Genomic DNA, 23,304 nt, shown 5'->3' with positions numbered 1-23,304 from the left:
AGTAGGTAGTAGTGTGGTGAAGGAGTGGATTACGCAATGTACGTCATCGTCGGAGGATTCGTCTGATGTGACGTCACGTTGGAGGCGTTGGCCGCAGTTCAGCGTGAATCCGTCCGAGCTGCAGACCCGGGACGTCCTCTGAAACGACCCTTTTCATCGAGGAAACCCGGATTTGACCGCTTTTAACTTCCCTCGCCGCTTGTTCGTATTCGTGCCGCTGATCTGTTCGCCTGAAGCCGCCGCGATGATCCGGAACGGGCACCACGCAGCCGAGGAGCACAGCGACGGAGCCGGCTGCAGCCAGCCGGGTGGCCCGGTGTGCAGCCCGGAGAAGAGGAAGCGGGTGGTCCGGTTGTGGTGTGACGGCTGGTGAGTCGGTGTTTCCGCCGCTTGTCTTATTATCGGTCCGAGTTTCACAAAAAACCTTTTTTCACGCGCACATTCTGTAACGCGCAGCAGGAACCGTCGGGTGACGAGCATGCTAATGCTAGCTAGCTACTTAGCAGTTCGTAACTGAGTTTAACGTTTACCGTAATTAACGTAAATAAGTCGGTAGTTTTAGGCAACATGCCTGTTTCTCAAAACAACTTGTTATTTAAAGAAAACATGCCATTTGTAGCTGTGCTACAGCATTATAACTAACCCTAACCCTTTACATTCTATATGGTTATTATCTACATTCTATATGGTTATTATCTACATTACATATGTTATCTACATTCTATATGGTTATTATCTACATTCTATATGGTTATTATCTACATTCTATATGGTTATTATCTACATTACATATGTTATCTACATTCTATATGGTTATTATCTACATTCTATATGTTATTATTTACATTTTATATGGTTATTATTTACATTCTATATGGTTATTATCTACATTCTATATGGTTATTATCTACATTCTATATGTTATTATTTACATTCTATATGGTTATTATCTACATTCTATATGTTATTATTTACATTCTATATGGTTATTATCTACATTCTATATGGTTATTATCTACATTCTATGTTATTATTTACATTATATATGGTTATTATCTACATTATATAAGTTATTATTTACATTCTATATGGTTATTATCTACATTCTATATGGTTATTATCTACATTACATATGTTATTATCTACATTCTATATGGTTATTATCTACATTCTGTATGGTTATTATTTACATTCTATATGGTTATTATCTACATTCTATATGGTTATTATCTACATTATATGTTATTATCTACATTCTATATGGTTATTATTTACATTCTATATGGTTATGATCTACATTCTATATGGTTATTATCTACATTCTATATGGTTATTATCTACATTATATATGTTATTATTTACATTCTATATGGTTATTATTTACATTCTATATGGTTATTATCTACATTCTATATGGTTATTATCTACATTCTATGTTATTATTTACATTCTATATGGTTATTATCTACATTCTATATGTTATTATTTACATTCTATATGGTTATTATCTACATTCTATGTTATTATTTACATTATATATGGTTATTATCTACATTATATAAGTTATTATTTACATTCTATATGGTTATTATCTACATTCTATATGGTTATTATCTACATTCTATATGGTTATTATCTACATTACATATGTTATTATCTACATTCTATATGGTTATTATCTACATTCTATATGGTTATTATTTACATTCTATATGGTTATTATCTACATTCTATATGGTTATTATCTACATTACATATGTTATCTACATTCTATATGGTTATTATCTACATTCTATATGTTATTATTTACATTCTATATGGTTATTATCTACATTCTATGTTATTATTTACATTATATAGTTATTATCTACATTATATAAGTTATTATTTACATTCTATATGGTTGTTATCTACATTCTATATGGTTATTATCTACATTCTATATGGTTATTATCTACATTCTATATGGTTATTATCTACATTACATATGTTATTATCTACATTCTATATGGTTATTATCTACATTCTATATGGTTATTATCTACATTCTATATGGTTATTATCTACATTATGTATGTTATTATCTACATTCTATATGGTTATTATCTACATTCTATATGGTTATTATCTACATTCTATATGGTTATTATCTACATTCTATATGTTATTATTTACATTCTATATGGTTATTATCTACATTCTATATGGTTATTATCTACATTCTATGTTATTATTTACATTATATATGGTTATTATCTACATTATATAAGTTATTATTTACATTCTATATGGTTATTATCTACATTCTATATGGTTATTATCTACATTCTATATGGTTATTATCTACATTACATATGTTATTATCTACATTCTATATGGTTATTATCTACATTCTATATGGTTATTATTTACATTCTATATGGTTATTATCTACATTCTATATGGTTATTATTTACATTCTATATGGTTATTATCTACATTCTATATGGTTATTATCTACATTCTATATGTTATTATCTACATTCTATATGGTTATTATTTACATTCTATATGGTTATTATCTACATTCTATATGGTTATTATCTACATTCTATATGGTTATTATCTACATTATATATGTTATTATTTACATTCTATATGGTTATTATCTACATTCTATATGGTTATTATCTACATTCTATATGTTATTATTTACATTCTATATGGTTATTATTTACATTCTATATGGTTATTATCTACATTCTATATGGTTATTATCTACATTCTATATGTTATTATTTACATTCTATATGGTTATTATTTACATTCTATATGGTTATTATCTACATTCTATATGGTTATTATCTACATTCTATATGTTATTATTTACATTATATATGGTTATTATCTACATTCTATATGGTTATTATCTACATTCTATATGGTTATTATCTACATTATGTATGTTATTATTTACATTCTATATGGTTATTATTTACATTCTATATGGTTATTATTTACATTATATATGGTTATTATCTACATTCTATATGGTTATTATCTACATTCTATATGGTTATTATCTACATTATATATGTTATTATTTACATTCTATATGGTTGTTATTTACATTCTATATGGTTATTATCTACATTCTATGTGGTTATTATTTACATTCTATATGGTTATTATCTACATTCTATATGGTTATTATCTACATTATATGTTATTATCTACATTATATATGTTATTATTTACATTCTATATGGTTATTATTTACATTATATATGGTTATTATCTACATTATATATGTTATTATCTACATTCTATATGGTTATTATTTACATTCTATATGGTTATTATCTACATTCTATATGGTTATTATTTACATTCTATATGGTTATTATCTACATTCTATATGGTTATTATCTACATTCTATATGTTATTATTTACATTCTGTTATTATTTACATTCTATATGGTTATTATCTACATTCTATATGGTTATTATCTACATTCTATATGTTATTATCTACATTCTATATGTTATTATTTACATTCTGTTATTATTTACATTCTATATGGTTATTATTTACATTCTATATGGTTATTATCTACATTCTATATGGTTATTATCTACATTCTATATGGTTGTTATTTACATTCTATATGGTTATTGTCTACATTCTATGTGGTTATTATCTACATTCTATATGGTTATTATCTACATTATATATGTTATTATCTACATTCTATATGGTTATTATCTACATTCTATATGGTTATTATCTACATTCTATATGTTATTATTTACATTCTGTTATTATTTGCATTCTATATGGTTATTATTTACATTCTATATGTTATTATCTACATTCTATATGGTTATTATCTACATTCTATATGGTTGTTATTTACATTCTATATGGTTATTGTCTACATTCTATGTGGTTATTATCTACATTCTATATGGTTATTATCTACATTCTGTATGGTTATTATCTACATTCTATATGGTTATTATTTACATTCTATATGGTTATTATCTACATTCTATATGGTTATTATCTACATTATATATGTTATTATTTACATTCTATGTTATTATTTACATTCTATATGTTATTATCTACATTCTATATGGTTATTATTTACATTCTATATGGTTATTATCTACATTCTATATGGTTATTATGTACATTCTATGTTATTATCTACATTCTATATGGTTATTATCTACATTCTATATGGCTATTATTTACATTCTATATGGTTATTAACATTACTATCTGTTATTAACGTTACTATCTGGTTATTAACATTACTATCTGGTTATTGACGTTACTATCTAGTTATTAACGTTACTATCTGGTTATTATTTACATTCTATATGGTTATTAACATTACTATGGTTATTATTAACATTTATCTGGTTATTAACATTACTACCTGGTTATTAACGTTACTATCCGGTTATTAACGTTACAATCCGGTTATTAACATTACTATCCAGTTATTAACGTTACTATGGTTATTATTAACATTACTATCTGGTTATTGACGTTACTATCTAGTTATTAACGTTACTATCTGGTTATTATTTACATTCTATATGTTATTAACATTACTATGGTTATTATTAACATTCTATCTGGTTATTAACATTACTACCTGGTTATTAACATTACTATCTAGTTATTAACATTACTATCCAGTTATTAACGTTACAATCCGGTTATTAACATTACTATCTAGTTATTAACGTTACTATGGTTATTATTAACATTCTATCTGGTTATTAACATTACTATCTGGTTATTAACGTTACAATCCGGTTATTAACATTACTATCTAGTTATTAACGTTACTATCCGGTTATTAATGTTACTATCTGGTTATTAACGTTACTATCTAGTTATTAACGTTAGTGTTGAATGAACTTCCTGAACTGAATGGGTCAGGTGGTTCTTTTGGTCCAGTTGGGTCAGGTGGTTTTTATGGTCCAGATGGGTCAGGTGGTTCTTATGATCCAGTTGGGTCAGGCGGGGACTCGGTACCACCATGTTAGTGTGCATGAAACTAGACCCACCCAGAACACAGAGCTGCTTTTACAGGTCATGTTGAAATCCTCCCGTTAAAACGTCCACGTCTGACAATATTGTTTTGTGTTTGCATTTATAACTGATGAGTCAGCAGTCATATCTGTTTTGTTGTTGTTATCTTTGCTGCCGCACCTTTCTGTAACGAACCAAAGACCGTGATCCTCCGTGATAGCAGGTTCAACATGGCTCATGTCCTGCTGTGGTTATAAATATCTAACATAGTGAACACGTTGTTCGGTGCAGCGGGTGGGGGGCGGGGCTCCCGGGGGAGGGGTGGGGGGTCCCTGTTTTTGAAGGGGCTAAAGGGGGATATGTTCACACATGGCATGCCTGTAATGATATGAAATATATGAGACCAATGTAACGTGTGTTTTCTGCATCTCCATGTAAATTATTGTTAAATATCATTTATCTTAATAGCAGTTGTAAAACATACACCCAGACTTTTCTCTCAATGAAGAACAACTGAAACCGCAGTTAAAACCGTAATGATGATAAATATGTTGGTAAAAGTATTCACAAGTAATACATCATCCACAGGATGTTTTAAAGTCGTGATTGTACTCTGATCTGCTGCTGAGGAGGAACGAGGTTCACCTGCAGATATCAGTGACCACTGAGCTGCAGGATTGTTGGTGAAGTGATTACAGAGGAAAGGCCCCGCCTACTTCATCCGCACCGACTGAATAAAAGCACATTCTCATCCAAACCTGGACAAACGTGACTGAATATCTCATCATACTTCAAGGTCCTTGCCTTTACTTCCCTTTTAGGAGGAAAGCCGATGCAAAACATGAATTGTACAAGTTACTGAATGTCAGACAGCAAATAAACACGATGTCTGAGACCATCACCTTTCTCCCAGTGACCTTCATCACCTTCATTACCTGTTATCAGGTTGTTCTTTCAAATATAAACCACTGGATTTAGAGCTGTTGCTCTACTGAGAGCAGAGGTTCATAAAAATATGACCAATCTGTCCTGCGAGGACGTGTTTGAAAGACAATGAAGAGGCCTGATGAGGTTAAAAATAAACCAGAGCTTCGGGCTGCTGATCCTTTCAGGGATAATCCTGATTGTATGAGGAACATCTCCATTGTAGAAGAAGGAGGTCCAAACCTCCCCAGTTTGAGAAGCTGGCAGCTGAATCAGCTCTGAAGGGAGGTGATGTCGACAATCCGCCAAAAACTAAAAACTATCACTTTAATTACTTTTACGCTTCATTAAGAATGTTTTCACTGCTTTTATGACTTTGGAATTGAATCAGATTCAAACTCCGGTGGTAAAAAAAAAAACACCAAAGTCACTCAACAACACAAACTAACTCAGTGAGTAGTCGGCAGTGATTCACCGGCTGCAGGGGAAAAGTACAGGTTTGGTGTTTTGAAGAGAGATCGGTGGAAGGAACAGTTGGTTGTTGGATAGTGATTAATTTATTTGATTTGATGGGTAAAACATGATTTATTACGGACCCCTTCAACAGCTGTTTATCCCAACTGGAGATGTTCCCATCTACTGCTCACATTAACAACACTATCACCTTAAAGCCACATGCCGTACCGTCGGGTCTCTATCTCTGATTATTCTGCTCCGTTTGGACCGGCACCGTGTTTCCTCTGAGCAGTGAACACCATCTCTGGTTTTCCACATCGACAACGTGGTCATCTCTTTTTCTGTCTCCACAGTTATGACATGGTGCACTATGGTCACTCCAACCAGCTGCGGCAGGCCAAAGGCATGGGAGATTACCTCATAGTGGGGGTGCATACAGATGGTAAGAGTACACACACACACACACACACACACACACACACACACACACACACACATCAACACTCATTTCTGATGAATGAAGTCCACTAATTGTTTTCCAGTAGAAATCCTTCCACCTTTGTGCTTCAGGTCCTCTGAGATGTTGCTGCTTTGTTAGTTCAGATAAAAACTGAGCTGAGTCATGAAATAATGTTCTACGTCACCTATGAACTTCTACAGACATGTGACTGCTGGTTAGAGACTGAACAGCACACATATGTAATATATTTACACTTCTCAGCCGGTCATGTGACTGTTGGTCTCAGCCGAGTTGTTCAAAGCTTTGATTAAGCTTAGTTTGGGTTATTTTTCATGATTAGTTCAAGGGTCATCGGAAATGTGAAATCTTGCCAATGATTTGTATTTGTACAGTTTCTGGCTACGATAAATGGTATAATTCATAAAGAGAGTCTGTGGGGTTCAGACGGTTAACTATGAAATATTTGATCCCAGGCGACCTGCGTATTGATGAGGCAGCAGTTTTAGGTGTTTGAAGATCCAGAGAGCTGTTGAAAGTCACTGCTACCTACATCATTCATGACAGACATTTGTTGATGACGTGTCAGTAATAAACAATTCTTTTTAAAACTCTCAAAGCGGAGATTTCGAAGCACAAAGGCCCGCCGGTCTTCACGCAGGCGGAGCGCTACAAGATGGTGCGGGCGATCAAGTGGGTGGACGAGATCGTAGAAGGAGCTCCTTACGTCACCACCCTGGAGACGCTGGACAAATACAGCTGTGACTTCTGTGTGCACGGAGGTGAGCCGCTCACTGAACGTCCTGCTTATTGGTGGACAGGATGTGGTCAAGCTTCCAGATGTGATGACATCACGGTTTCTCTTTACCAGATGACATCACGCTGACAGTCGACGGCAAGGACACGTACGAGGAGGTGAAGCTCGCCGGCCGTTACCGGGAATGTAAGCGCACGCAGGGCGTCTCCACCACCGACCTGGTGGGCCGCATGCTGCTCATGACCAAAGCCCACCACAGCAACATGGTGAGATGGCTGTCTGTCTGCAGACCACCAACAGCGTCTGTCTGGTTCACATTTTAAGGGTCTAACCTCCTCCTCTCTGCAGGATAACCCAGATTACCAGCAGCACACAGACAACTTCGGAAAGGTACAGATGTTCACCTTCTATTTGACTAATAATCCTGTTGTGACATTTATCATTCATATCCTCTAATCCTGAGAACTTCAGGGGGATTCACTGCTGTATGACCTGGTGTCTTCAAGGGCCCTAAAGGCCACAGTCCGTGGACCGGGGTGTCTCAGTTCCTGCAGACGTCCCAGAAGATCATCCAGTTCGCCTCAGGAAAGGAGCCTCAGCCCGGAGACACCATCATCTACGTGGCCGGAGCGTTCGACCTGTTCCGTATCCTACTCGTGTGGAAATAACCACAACGGACTGAAATGATTCCTCTGAGGTTGAAGTTGTTGCCTTGACCGCACGTATTCTGCAGACATCGGCCACGTGGACTTCTTAGAGATGGTCTATAAACAGGCGGAGAGGCCTTACGTCATCGTGGGTCTGCACTTCGACCAGGTACGAAGACACCTGACCTCACATCCGCTGAAGGGGGAGAAAGTCTCGACTCTGTTTTCCATGTGAATACAAGTGGAGTTTGTGTCCTGTCCCTCCTTTACTGGAGCAGCTCGTTGCACCGGTAGATCCATGCTTCTTCAAACTGAGTCTTTAATGAAGTGTTCCTGCAAGCCCCGCCCACCTGAACCGTGTAACGTGAAGTGTTTTCAGAGCAAAGAGACACACGAAGCCCAAACTGAACTTTAATATACGTTTAAGAATTATTAAGTGAAATCTTCTCTGTCTTCAGGAAGTGAATCGCTACAAAGGGAAGAACTATCCCATCATGAACATCCATGAGAGAACTCTGAGCGTCCTGGCCTGTCGGGTGAGTTCACACACACACACACACACACACACACACACACACACACACACACACACACACACACAGACAGACACACACACACACACAGACACACACACACACACAGACACACACACACACACACACAGACAGACACACACACAGACACACACACACAGACACACACACACACACACACACACACACACACACACACACACACACACACACAGCAGGATGTGTTTCTTCCCTGCATCCTCACAGCGCTGCAGGCTGAACTTGGCTGTGTTCCTTCATTCCTGCTGGTCAGCTGTCAGTCTGGAACAATGAGTCTCTGTCCAACAATGCACCCCCCCTTTCCCCCCCGTGTTATTGGGTGTCTTCAACATCACATTTGAGTTGAAGCAGTGAGCAGTAAAATCACGTTGAACTTTTAGACTTCTCTTTTTAGAAGATGCTTTTTCATCTCGACTCAGCGCGTACAGTTTTCAGTATTCAGTTTTCAGTTTTCAGTATTATTCAGTATTCAGTTTTCAGTATTCAGTTTTCAGTTTTCAGCATTATTCAGTATTCAGTTTTCAGTATTCAGTTTTCAGTATTTTTCAGTATTCAGTTTTCAGTATTCAGTTTTCAGTATTCATTATTCAGTTTTCAGTATTCAGTTTTTCAGTATTCAGTTTTCAGTATTCAGTTTTTCAGTTTTCAGTTTTCAGTATTCAGTATTATTCAGTTTTCAGTATTCAGTTTTCAGTATTCAGTTTTCAGTTTTTCAGTATTCAGTTTTCAGTATTCAGTTTTCAGTATTCAGTATTCAGTTTTCAGTATTATTCAGTTTTCAGTATTCAGTTTTCAGTATTCAGTTTTCAGTATTCAGTTTTCAGTTTTCAGTATTCAGTATTCAGTTTTCAGTATTATTCAGTTTTCAGTATTCAGTTTTCAGTATTCAGTTTTCAGTATTCAGTTTTCAGTATTCAGTTTTTCAGTATTCAGTTTTCAGTTTTCAGTATTTAGTATTCAGTTTTCAGTATTCAGTTTTCAGTATTCAGTATTCAGTTTTCAGTATTATTCAGTTTTCAGTATTCAGTATTCAGTTTTCAGTATTATTCAGTTTTTAGTATTCAGTTTTCAGTATTCAGTATTCAGTTTTCAGTATTCCGTTTTCAGTATTCAGTTTTCAGTATTCAGTTTTCAGTATTCAGTATTCAGTTTTCAGTATTATTCAGTTTTCAGTTTTCAGTATTCAGTTTTCAGTATTCAGTTTTTCAGTATTCAGTTTTCAGTATTCAGTTTTTCAGTATTCAGTTTTCAGTATTCAGTTTTCAGTATTCAGTTTTTCAGTATTCAGTTTTCAGTATTCAGTTTTCAGTTTTTCAGTATTCAGTTTTCAGTATTCAGTTTTCAGTATTCAGTATTCAGTTTTCAGTATTCAGTTTTCAGTATTCAGTTTTCAGTATTCAGTTTTCAGTATTCAGTTTTTCAGTATTCAGTTTTCAGTATTCAGTTTTTCAGTATTCAGTATTCAGTTTTCAGTATTCAGTTTTTCAGTTTTCAGTTTTCAGTATTCAGTATTATTCAGTTTTCAGTATTCAGTTTTCAGTATTCAGTTTTCAGTTTTTCAGTATTCAGTTTTCAGTATTCAGTTTTCAGTATTCAGTATTCAGTTTTCAGTATTATTCAGTTTTCAGTATTCAGTTTTCAGTATTCAGTTTTCAGTATTCAGTATTCAGTTTTCAGTTTTCAGTATTCAGTATTCAGTTTTCAGTATTATTCAGTTTTCAGTATTCAGTTTTCAGTATTCAGTATTCAGTTTTCAGTATTCAGTTTTTCAGTATTCAGTTTTCAGTTTTCAGTATTTAGTATTCAGTATTCAGTTTTCAGTTTTCAGTATTCAGTATTCAGTTTTCAGTATTATTCAGTTTTCAGTATTCAGTTTTCAGTATTCAGTATTCAGTTTTCAGTATTCCGTTTTCAGTATTCAGTTTTCAGTATTCAGTTTTCAGTATTCAGTATTCAGTTTTCAGTATTATTCAGTTTTCAGTTTTCAGTATTCAGTTTTCAGTATTCAGTTTTTCAGTATTCAGTTTTCAGTATTCAGTTTTTCAGTATTCAGTTTTCAGTATTCAGTTTTCAGTATTCAGTTTTCAGTATTCAGTTTTTCAGTATTCAGTTTTCAGTATTCAGTTTTCAGTTTTTCAGTATTCAGTTTTCAGTATTCAGTTTTCAGTATTCAGTATTCAGTTTTCAGTATTCAGTTTTCAGTATTCAGTTTTCAGTATTCAGTTTTCAGTATTCAGTTTTTCAGTATTCAGTTTTCAGTATTCAGTTTTTCAGTATTCAGTATTCAGTTTTCAGTATTCAGTTTTTCAGTTTTCAGTTTTCAGTATTCAGTATTATTCAGTTTTCAGTATTCAGTTTTCAGTATTCAGTTTTCAGTTTTTCAGTATTCAGTTTTCAGTATTCAGTTTTCAGTATTCAGTATTCAGTTTTCAGTATTATTCAGTTTTCAGTATTCAGTTTTCAGTATTCAGTTTTCAGTATTCAGTATTCAGTTTTCAGTTTTCAGTATTCAGTATTCAGTTTTCAGTATTATTCAGTTTTCAGTATTCAGTTTTCAGTATTCAGTTTTCAGTATTCAGTATTCAGTTTTCAGTATTCAGTTTTTCAGTATTCAGTTTTCAGTTTTCAGTATTTAGTATTCAGTATTCAGTTTTCAGTTTTCAGTATTCAGTATTCAGTTTTCAGTATTATTCAGTTTTCAGTATTCAGTTTTCAGTATTCAGTATTCAGTTTTCAGTATTCCGTTTTCAGTATTCAGTTTTCAGTATTCAGTTTTCAGTATTCAGTATTCAGTTTTCAGTATTATTCAGTTTTCAGTATTCAGTTTTCAGTATTCAGTTTTCAGTTTTCAGTATTCAGTTTTTCAGTATTCAGTTTTCAGTATTCAGTTTTCAGTATTCAGTATTCAGTTTTCAGTATTCAGTTTTTCAGTATTCAGTTTTCAGTATTCAGTTTTCAGTTTTTCAGTATTCAGTATTCAGTTTTCAGTATTCAGTTTTCAGTATTCAGTATTCAGTTTTCAGTATTCAGTATTCAGTTTTCAGTATTCAGTTTTCAGTTTTCAGTATTCAGTTTTCAGTATTCAGTTTTCAGTTTTTCAGTATTCAGTTTTCAGTATTCAGTTTTCAGTATTCAGTTTTCAGTATTCAGTATTCAGTTTTCAGTATTCAGTATTCAGTTTTCAGTATTCAGTTTTCAGTTTTCAGTATTCAGTTTTCAGTATTCAGTTTTCAGTATTCAGTTTTCAGTATTCAGTTTTCAGCATTCAGTATTCAGTTTTCAGTATTCAGTTTTCAGTTTTCAGTATTCAGTATTCAGTTTTCAGTATTCAGTTTTCAGTTTTCAGTATTCAGTATTCAGTTTTCAGTATTCAGTTTTCAGTATTCAGTATTCAGTATTCAGTTTTCAGTATTCAGTATTCAGTTTTCAGTTTTTCAGTATTCAGTTTTCAGTTTTCAGTATTCAGTATTATTCAGTATTCAGTTTTCAGTATTCAGTTTTCAGTATTCAGTTTTCCGTTTTCAGTATTCAGTATTATTCAGTATTCAGTTTTCAGTTTTCAGTTTTTCAGTATTCAGTTTTCAGTTTTTCAGTATTCAGTATTCAGTTTTCAGTATTCAGTTTTCAGTATTCAGTTTTCAGTATTATTCAGTATTCAGTATTCAGTTTTCAGTTTTTCAGTATTCAGTTTTCAGTATTCAGTTTTCAGTTTTTCAGTTTTCAGTTTTCAGTATTCAGTTTTCAGTTTTCAGTATTCAGTTTTCAGTATTCAGTTTTTCAGTTTTCAGTATTCAGTTTTCAGTATTCAGTTTTTCAGTTTTCAGTTTTCAGTATTCAGTTTTCAGTTTTCAGTATTCAGTTTTCAGTATTCAGTATTCAGTTTTCAGTATTCAGTTTTTCAGTTTTCAGTATTCAGTATTATTCAGTATTCAGTTTTCAGTATTCAGTTTTCAGTATTCAGTTTTCAGTATTATTCAGTTTTCAGTATTCAGTTTTCAGTATTCAGTTTTTCAGTTTTCAGTATTCAGTTTTCAGTTTTCAGTATTCAGTTTTCAGTTTTCAGTATTCAGTATTATTCAGTATTCAGTTTTCAGTATTATTCAGTTTTCAGTATTCAGTTTTTCAGTATTCAGTTTTTCAGTATTCAGTTTTCAGTATTCAGTTTTCAGTTTTTCAGTTTTCAGTATTCAGTTTTCAGTATTCAGTTTTCAGTATTCAGTTTTCAGTATTCAGTATTCAGTTTTCAGTTTTCAGTATTCAGTATTCAGTTTTCAGTATTATTCAGTTTTCAGTATTCAGTTTTCAGTATTCAGTTTTCAGTATTTAGTATTCAGTATTCAGTTTTCAGTTTTCAGTATTCAGTATTCAGTTTTCAGTATTATTCAGTTTTCAGTATTCAGTTTTCAGTATTCAGTATTCAGTTTTCAGTATTCCGTTTTCAGTATTCAGTTTTCAGTTTTCAGTATTCAGTATTCAGTTTTCAGTATTATTCAGTTTTCAGTATTCAGTTTTCAGTATTCAGTTTTCAGTTTTCAGTATTCAGTTTTTCAGTATTCAGTTTTCAGTATTCAGTATTCAGTTTTCAGTATTCAGTTTTTCAGTTTTCAGTATTCAGTTTTCAGTTTTTCAGTATTCAGTATTCAGTTTTCAGTATTCAGTTTTCAGTATTCAGTATTCAGTTTTCAGTATTCAGTTTTCAGTATTCAGTTTTCAGTTTTCAGTATTCAGTTTTCAGTATTCAGTTTTCAGTTTTTCAGTATTCAGTTTTCAGTATTCAGTTTTCAGTATTCAGTTTTCAGTATTCAGTATTCAGTATTCAGTATTCAGTTTTCAGTTTTCAGTATTCAGTTTTCAGTATTCAGTTTTCAGTATTCAGTTTTCAGTATTCAGTTTTCAGTATTCAGTTTTCAGTATTCAGTTTTCAGCATTCAGTTTTCAGTATTCAGTTTTTCAGTATTCAGTTTTCAGTTTTCAGTATTCAGTATTCAGTTTTCAGTATTCAGTTTTCAGTATTCAGTTTTCAGTATTCAGTTTTCAGTATTCAGTATTCAGTTTTCAGTATTCAGTTTTCAGTTTTTCAGTATTCAGTTTTCAGTATTCAGTATTATTCAGTATTCAGTTTTCAGTATTCAGTTTTCAGTATTCAGTTTTCAGTTTTCAGTATTCAGTATTATTCAGTATTCAGTTTTCAGTATTCAGTTTTCAGTATTCAGTTTTCAGTTTTTCAGTATTCAGTTTTCAGTTTTTCAGTATTCAGTATTCAGTTTTCAGTATTCAGTTTTCAGTATTCAGTTTTCAGTATTATTCAGTATTCAGTTTTCAGTATTCAGTTTTCAGTATTCAGTTTTCAGTTTTTCAGTATTCAGTTTTCAGTATTCAGTTTTCAGTTTTTCAGTTTTCAGTTTTCAGTATTCAGTTTTCAGTTTTCAGTATTCAGTTTTCAGTATTCAGTTTTTCAGTTTTCAGTATTCAGTTTTCAGTATTCAGTTTTCAGTTTTTCAGTTTTCAGTATTCAGTTTTCAGTTTTCAGTATTCAGTATTCAGTATTCAGTTTTCAGTATTCAGTTTTTCAGTTTTCAGTTTTCAGTATTCAGTATTATTCAGTATTCAGTTTTCAGTATTCAGTTTTCAGTATTCAGTTTTCAGTATTATTCAGTTTTCAGTATTCAGTTTTCAGTATTCAGTTTTTCAGTTTTCAGTATTCAGTTTTCAGTATTCAGTTTTCAGTTTTCAGTATTCAGTTTTCAGTTTTCAGTATTCAGTATTATTCAGTATTCAGTTTTCAGTATTCAGTTTTCAGTATTCAGTTTTTCAGTATTCAGTTTTTCAGTATTCAGTTTTCAGTATTCAGTTTTCAGTTTTTCAGTTTTCAGTATTCAGTTTTCAGTTTTCAGTATTCAGTTTTTCAGTTTTTCAGTATTCAGTTTTCAGTTTTTCAGTTTTCAGTTTTCAGTATTCAGTTTTCAGTTTTCAGTATTCAGTTTTCAGTATTCAGTTTTTCAGTATTCAGTTTTCAGTTTTCAGTATTATTCAGTATTCAGTTTTCAGTATTCAGTTTTCAGTTTTTCAGTTTTCAGTATTCAGTTTTCAGTTTTTCAGTTTTCAGTTTTCAGTATTCAGTTTTCAGTATTCAGTATTCAGTTTTCAGTATTCAGTATTCAGTTTTCAGTATTCAGTTTTCAGTATTCAGTTTTTCAGTTTTCAGTATTCAGTTTTCAGTTTTTCAGTATTCAGTTTTCAGTATTCAGTTTTCAGTATTCAGTATTCAGTTTTCAGTATTCAGTATTCAGTTTTCAGTATTCAGTTTTCAGTATTCAGTTTTTCAGTATTCAGTTTTCAGTTTTCAGTATTATTCAGTATTCAGTTTTCAGTATTCAGTTTTCAGTTTTTCAGTTTTCAGTATTCAGTTTTTCAGTTTTCAGTTTTCAGTATTCAGTTTTCAGTTTTCAGTATTCAGTTTTCAGTATTCAGTTTTCAGTATTCAGTTTTCAGTTTTCAGTATTCAGTTTTCAGTTTTCAGTATTCAGTTTTCAGTTTTCAGTATTCAGTATTCAGTTTTCAGTATTCAGTTTTCAGTTTTCAGTATTCAGTTTTCAGCAGGTCAGCCACGCCACCCACTTCAACAGCCAATCAGCTCGTAGCAAAGTCATCCTTTCATCCCCCTGCTGACATGCTGCCTTATGAGTGTTTTATCTGCTCCTCTAAACAATGGAACTGCTCCAGAAAAGATGAGAAACTGATAAATAATCAGATTTCCTGGTTCAAATTCCCAGCATACATTTGCAAAAGCCTCCCGCGTACTTCAAATTCTCTTCCCTCTACCCACTCATTTTTTATGTTTTTGCTGTTTCATCATTACTAAAAATGAGGAAGTGAGGAAACTCACCTTCACCTTCCTCGTTCATGTTTCACTGTCTCGTCTAGCTGCTTTGGTTTAAACCGGCAGGTTTCTGAAGTTGTGAACTGGACTTTAAGCCAGACGTGAGCAGAAATGCGCCGACTGATGTGAGATTAGCACGAAAGGTTTAATCATTGTTTTTCTCTCACTGTCCTCCTGCATGTCCATAGTATGTGTCCGAGGTGGTGATCGGCGCCCCCTACGCAGTGGGCAGGGACCTGCTGGACCATTTCAGGGTGGGTTGCTTTTAAAAAGCTGTCTTTTTTACTTTATGTAGAAGTTTTCTTCAGTTTAAAAATGCAAAGGAGTCACAAACAGAAGCATAATCATTTTACACAAACCACAACTAAACCTGAAAACAGTTCAACTGTCCCATTTCTGTCCTTAATAGTTCAGAAAACAGAAAGCACAGAACCATGTGGCGCCCCCTAGTGGACAGTCGAAAGACACAACAAATCTGAATCTGTTGAAAAGATTGCAGGTGGTCAACAGCTTTGCAGGCCAATTCTCTGTCAGCCTGGTTCACCTGACGGCATCATTTTGGCGTTGACATACTATTTTGTTAATTTGTCGATATGACTAACTATAAACAATAAACGGTTTTCCATGGCAGTACTAAGGACACATTGGTTTATATGCAGAATAATAATAAGAATTCCCACCTTCCTCTGCTCGGTGACGGCTGCGTTCACCAGGTGTGTCTGTGTACCTGTGCAGGTGGACCTGGTGTGTCACGGCAAGACGGAGGTGTTTCCAGACAAGGACGGGTCGGACCCGTACGCTGTGAGTACACGCTGTATGTTCAACAGTGTGCATAATATCACTCACAATAAGACTGACTGCTGATGAAGGAAGGCTCTTTACGTCATTACCCTGCGTGGCCTCCAGGTGGCAGCATGGCGTTTAGTTTCCACTGTGACATTTTGAGGACTGCCTCATTCTGGCTTTTCAAAGTTATTCTAATTGACTGAAGGCTGAACATCAATCACATGGGATGACAGGTCGTGTGTTCCTTCCTCAGGAGCCCAAGAACAGGGGGTTATTCAGGACCATCGATAGTGGGAACAATCTCACCACCGATGACATCGTCCAAAGGATCATTGAAAACAGGTCTGAGATTTTTACATTTAAATTTAGATTCTCTTAATTGATGATTTGAAGTCTTCATGGTGTGTCTTTGCTCACCAGACTGCAGTTTGAAGCCAGGAACCAGAAGAAGGAGGCGAAGGAGATGGCCGTGATCGAGGCGATGAAGAGGAGGGAGCAGCAGGAGCAGAGTGAAGCTGCAGCCCAGACGACTCACTAGTGACACTCTGACCTGGTACACTCAGCTTTAAGAAGGGGGGCCTCAGCAGACCCGAACGGAGAGTCCACGTCGTCCCAAACCGGACCCGGCCAGTCGGTCTCCCACCAATGCACTGGATGCTTCTCTGTGGACTACAATAGATCTGCCTTGACTAAAATACAAGTCCATAAACCTACTATGTAAGTTTTAACCTGCAAAATCCCTTTTCTCCTCTCTTTGTCCGCAGAGGACCTTTAATCCTGTCATGTGTTTAACTCACTACGTTTCCCTGAATACGTATTCAACCGCTACGATAAGGTTGTAATTATCCATAATTTATTGACACAGTGTTCATGTCATTGTCAGCTATTTTTTTTAGCTCTTTAACCAAATTCGTTTTAATGATCAATCCTAAAAGCGTCATCAAGAAAGTTGATTTAGCTCTATTTTTAACATGTTTTTAATTTCTACAGGGCACTTATCCATCCTGGAAAAAAAAGAATATTTACCCAAATGATCTGTGAAGTAGTCGAACGATTTTAACTGCCTGAATTTGCACCGAACGCGCATGTGTGTGTGTGTGTGTGTGTGTGTGTGTGTGTGTGTGTGTGTGTGTGTGCGCGCGTGTGTGTGCGCGTGCTGTAAATGACAGTAGTGCCTCATTCCTGAAGCTATAAATAATGTAAGGGCTGAAAATGAGATCAACTTCAGTGAAAAGTTGTCGCTGAAGGTGTCGAGTCCTTTTTTTCAGCTTATTTTCAAGGAATGTGTTTGAGAAAAATGAGAATGTCTTTTTTTGGTTCACCGTACGGAGACAATCCAGAAGTTAAAGATTTGGGACCCGAGTTCACTGTCAGACTGTTGGAGGTTACTGTTGCTTTAACTGTCTTTTTATGGGGCATATTGAAGGTGACTTGTTTGAGTGTGTGCTTGTAGGGTGTCCGTCTGAGGAATAAAAACCTTTGTAATATTAATATTGCACACTGGGAATTTCCACATTTCAATCACTATATTTCAATGTGTAAATTCCACTTTATTCAATAAATAGGTAATATGGCAAAAGTATCATGTGATGCCTTTTTTTTTTTACTGCAGTATCAAAACATGTGAAGCCTAACGACAGACCATAAAACAGTCCACATCCACCACCAGCTTCAGTCTGTAGAGGCCCAGGTCTGTAACTATGGTTACCCCTGCCTCACCTGTTCTCCATCCCCACACTATTTAAACCACAAACACCAGCCCTACCTCCACATACACATGCAATTAACTCACCTGCTTAATGAGATGCTGGCCCGGTCCAGCATGGCCTGACCCGGCCCCGCACGGCATGTCCCGGCCCGGCCCATCCAGCATGGCCCGGCCCATCCAGCATGAACTGGCCCGACATTCCAGGGGAAACTGCTCCTTTGCACAGCGAGGACAGAAATCAGTCAATCCATGAGTCCATCCTCGACTATGTCGCTGATTAATGAGCCCCACAGGAACAAAGCTACACTATTGATGCTGAGAATTCCTGTACTAGTTTGGAATTAACAGCATTTGAATGCATCACATAAACATCTGCTGGTTTTGTTTCCTCAAGTTACAAATAACTATTCCATCATGGTGAATATTTCCATATATTCCATTTACATTCATATACACCAACTCTCACGGCACCTAAACTAACAATAGTGTCTCACTGAGGAGAAAGGCTCTTGTGTTTGGCTCCCGCTCGTGGTGTAACAACAACACCAACAGGATCTGATTGACAGTACATATTGAGGTTTTTAGGATGGATGCAGGATACAGGGACTAAAAACAGAAGGATGTTTGAATGACTACAAGGAGAAAAAAGTTTGTTTTTTAAAAAAAAAAGTGTATTCTGGGTCTTTAAAATGAAAAAAAATCAGAACACATCTCAAACTATTTTTTTTTAAAAACATGAAGTTATAGCCATGACGGTAAACAAGGTTTCCAATATGAATGCTGCAGCAAAGAGGCTGCATATTTGAAAATGAGCAGACATCTTCACAGAAACAGAAACACCCGAAGATCAGAGTCACCGAGTCAGGAACCGACTACATGTTACATACGGTCACAATCTGCTCTTCTCTTCCTCAGTTAAGACGCTTTATTTTAATGGGACGGGCACAAGGTCACATTGACCTTTGGACCCTAGAATCTAATCAGTTCATCCTTGAGTCCGAGTGAACGTTGGTGACCGGTTTGGAGGAAATCCCCTCACGGCATTCCTGAGATTACAAGCTGTGCTGCGGTTTGTGTGACGAAGCTGAATTTATTTATTAAACTGATTGGTTTGTTCCTAATTAAAAAATAAATGTGGTCGAAGGTTATTAAAACCCGACATGAATTATTTGGTGGTCAGTAACACATTTTAAAACAATAAGTCCTTTTTGTATGTGTGTGAACACATCCGTCTTTAACATCACTTTCATTCCTCCTGTTGAGGTTCTGAAGCGTTTGAGTGACAGCGACAGGTTTTGGGTTTTCGTAGCTCTGACTGAGATGATTTCATGCTGAGACAGAGACGAGCTGCAGCCGCCAATCTTTGTGTCTTCACCGTCATGTATGATCCCGTTTTTAGCTCAGTTTTATTCTGGAACTAATCTTTGATGCTCAATTTAAAAAAATACAGCGTTGTGGTCTCGGAGCAAAGTTTGTTCTGAGATGAGGTTTTCAGACAACATACGACTACATGCTGCTGTCACAAAATACAACTTAAAGACGACCTCCTCGTTTACAAGCAGAACTGAAAATTGGTGGGAATCTTTACAACATTTCAATCACTGTATTTCAGTGTGTAAATTTCTCTTTATTAGATAAATAGGTGATATGGAAAAGCCTGTCATGTGATGTGTGTTTTACTGCAGGAGTTGAATGTGTGCAGCCTGAGGACAGAAATCTGTTTGATCAGCACATAGTCACGGTTCACTGAGGCGGGGAAATGAGGCCACGGCCACTCAGAAACAACCAAGTCAGATCTGAACCAAAACAGCAAACCATCACTCCATTAAAGAGACTTGAACACTTCAGCAGCTGCTGCATGAAGGACGGTCTCACTGAGTTTTATGTTTAAACCGCTGCACAGTCGCTGAAGGTGTAAAACCACATGGACTCTATTCTACTGACGGTTTAATGAAGCAGGTCCGCTGGGTTTTCACACAGTGTGTGAACTGGAGCGAATGAACGTGTGATGGCAAACATCCCGCCGGCCTCAGACCCTCCCAGATGCAGCAGGTGGAAATACTGTGAATGCTTTTAGGAAATATTTTCACCTCTTCTGACTTCAAAAAAATCCTTCAAATAAGACACTTTTTAAAAAGTTAAATTTTTGCTGTCGATCAGAATAAAGAGCAGAGCAGCTGTGGGACAATTTTGGCAAAAGATAAGTATTCATAATTAAGGGCTGAAGGAAAAACATTGTTTTAAAGGTGATTCAACATCACTTGGCCCCAAAAAAAGCTACTTGAAATGCTAAATGGTCAGCACTTTATCACATATACTGTTTTCTATTCACATAGCAGTGATGCTCCGCTGACATCAGAAGAAGGACACGTGTGCATGGGGATGGGGGGGAACCGGGGATGGAACCCTTAACCTTATGATTAGTGGGAAACCTGCTTTACTGCATAACATAGTTTTCACCCACACATCTACATCAATGTTTACGTTTTTAGAAGGAGCAGGTATTTCTGATACTTTCTCTAACATTGATGTGGAATACAGACGTATTGGGGCCCGAGCACCGATGTCAGGGCCCGAGCACCGATGTCAGGGCCCGAGCACCGATGTCAGGGCCCGGGCACCGATGTCAGGGCCCGGGCACCGATGTCAGGGCCCGAGCACCGATGTCAGGGCCCGGGCACCGATGTCAGGGCCCGGGCACCGATGTCAGGGCCCGAGCACCGATGTCAGGGCCCGGGCACCGATGTCAGGGCCCGGGCACCGATGTCAGGGCCCGAGCACCGATGTCAGGGCCCGGGCACCGATGTTAGGGCCCGAGCACCGAAAGTGCGAAAGCTTATTGTTATTCAAGCGATTAATATTCTCGTTCCTTATTTTTCTCCTCAAAGAACTGCATTTTTGGAGGCTTTATAATATTCAAAATCTCATGAAACTTTTTACACACGTTTCTCCTGGCGAAAAATAACCCCTGTGGGGTAACATTCGCTCATAGTCATAGCGCTCCCTGGTGGCAACTGGAAATGACACTTTTCATACTTTCACATTCTACGTCGAGCTGGTTGATCACATAAACGTAAAGTCGGGTCACAATAACCTAAACATGTATTTGATGATATATTGAGACATTCGTTCGACTTTGTCGATGGGCGTCGCCGTGATATTAAATATCTTCCTGTAATGTGTTGTGGATGCAAAACTTTTTCAATTTCTCCAAACGTTTCAATTTCTCTAAAAGTTGAATCACCATCAACAGGTGGAATTTGAACCATTAATATCAACCTTGGTGAAGGAGAATCTTTTACCTGTTGAGTTAACCAGACTGTCGGTTGAGTCTCTGGAAGCTCTGAGTGAACTCCGTGAAACTCTTTCTCCTGCCACGACTCATCCTCCGTCGCCGAAGATAGTCCAGCGGTCTACGATGCCAAGCTGGAAATGACCACACGAGGACATGGGTTCGAGCCCCCCTCAGGTATCACACATGGTCCAGAGACCTCCGAAGGTGAGTCTCTGTAAGGGTAAGCCACATGTTTCATGGAGGGTGAGACCTCCTAAGCCAAATGCTATCATTGTTGTAGAACATTTTAAATGTGTCTCCCTCTTGTTAGGTGGGTTTTGAGGAGCTCATGTTCACATGTAATCAGACACAAGAATTGAAAACACCTGAAATATAATTTGGGCATATTTATAATCAAAGTAACTGCTAAAATGATGAAGTTAATGTACTCTTCATCAATGCAACAGAGGTCAAAGTTACTTTTCTTGGGATTCACAGGTGAAAAACACGGAAACACGAGCAGCAGCACGTCGGTGCGTCACTTCCCAGGGAAGTCCAGAAGTTTAGCTTGTGGAGAGGCCGGCTGCAGGGAGGAGGCGGTTCCCCGGGGCTCCTGCCAAGGCGGTAGAGCGGATTTGAACCGCTGCTGCGCACAGTGACAAAACACTTTTGTGTTTTTTTTTCCTGTGGACACTCGCTGGAATCTGCCGCTGACAGGAAAAAAAAAACAAAAACGCGCATTGAAACGATGCGTAAAATCCGCAACAACTGCGAGTTTGAAGGATGTTTCGGAGATGGCCTGAACTTTTCCGCTGCAGAGTCAACTCGCCTTCACTCAGTTCGCCTGCAGTTTTAGGAGCCGACAGGAGAGCTCGCAGCATGCAGCTCGGACACAGGAGCAAGGACTGAGCCCGGTTTGGACACCCCTGAGCCCGGTTTGGACACCCCTGCTTTTGCTTTCCTCTCAGGCCCGTCCGGGGAGGAGATGAGTGCTCAGGATGGGACTGTGCCTCGGTACCGAAGTCACAGAGGAGCAGAAGAAGGCGAGAATTCTCAGCACCAAGATTGACAGAGACCTGTACGAGAGCGCCAAGCGGGAGATGAATGTGGTGAAAATCCTCCTCCTGGGTGAGACTGGCAACCTGACACCAAACAACTCATAGAAACTCAGAGCTTCACCTTGAAATAACTTTACTGCATAACCAAGTTCCCCTGGAAACTTTAAATATTGACCCACAAATCCTACTTTGATCCTCCAGTTTGACTTCTAATAGATAAAACCTGAGCACAGATTAACAGATTGAATAATAAATAAACAGATTCAACTTTAACCTCCTGCAGGTGCAGCAGAAAGCGGGAAGAGCACTCTGGTCAAACAGATGAAAATCATCCACAGTCAGGGATTCACCAAGCAGGAGCTGACCAGCTTCAAGGTTGGAAACACACACACACACACACACACACACACACACACACACACACTCACACACAGACACAGACAGACACACACACACACACACACAGACACACACAGACACACACACACACTCTCTCACACACACACACATACATACACAGACAGACACACACACACACACACACTCACACACAGACACACACACACTCTCTCACACACACACACATACATACACAGACACACACACACACACACACACACACACACACACACACACACACACACACACACTCACACACAGACACAGACAGACACACACACACTCACACACAGACACACACAGACACACACACACACTCTCTCACACACACACACATACATACACAGACAGAC

At 36.4% G+C, this 23,304-nt stretch overlaps 2 protein-coding genes across 2 annotated transcripts in view; both read left to right on the top strand.

Moving 5' to 3' along the window:
- Positions 1-66: 66 nt before the first annotated feature.
- pcyt2 (phosphate cytidylyltransferase 2, ethanolamine) lies at positions 67-18,091 on the top strand. Its single transcript, XM_069139772.1, has 12 exons — positions 67-369; positions 6,767-6,855; positions 7,491-7,652; positions 7,742-7,893; positions 7,976-8,017; positions 8,134-8,272; positions 8,361-8,443; positions 8,733-8,810; positions 15,915-15,980; positions 16,462-16,527; positions 16,766-16,854; positions 16,933-18,091. The coding sequence occupies exons 1-12, from the start codon at positions 245-247 to the stop codon at positions 17,048-17,050; spliced, it is 1,209 nt and encodes a 402-aa protein (XP_068995873.1). The 5' UTR covers positions 67-244; the 3' UTR covers positions 17,051-18,091.
- A 4,017-nt stretch (positions 18,092-22,108) lies between these two features.
- Positions 22,109-23,304, top strand: part of gnav1 (guanine nucleotide binding protein (G protein) alpha v1) — a 25,784-nt gene continuing 24,588 nt past the window's right edge. Inside the window, exons 1-2 of the mRNA XM_069139755.1 lie at positions 22,109-22,622; positions 22,836-22,927. Of these exons, the coding sequence (XP_068995856.1) occupies positions 22,493-22,622; positions 22,836-22,927 (222 nt within the window). The 5' untranslated portion in view covers positions 22,109-22,492. The remainder of the gene's footprint in view (positions 22,623-22,835; positions 22,928-23,304) is intronic.

Source organism: Embiotoca jacksoni, unplaced genomic scaffold (assembly GCF_022577435.1).
Source record: "Embiotoca jacksoni isolate LCO1_2020_lvr unplaced genomic scaffold, fEmbJac1.0.p SCAF_85, whole genome shotgun sequence".
NCBI classification, from domain to species: domain Eukaryota; kingdom Metazoa; phylum Chordata; class Actinopteri; family Embiotocidae; genus Embiotoca; species Embiotoca jacksoni.
The sequence above is the reverse complement of the archived record's forward strand: the minus strand, read 5'-3'. Positions and strand labels throughout refer to the sequence as shown.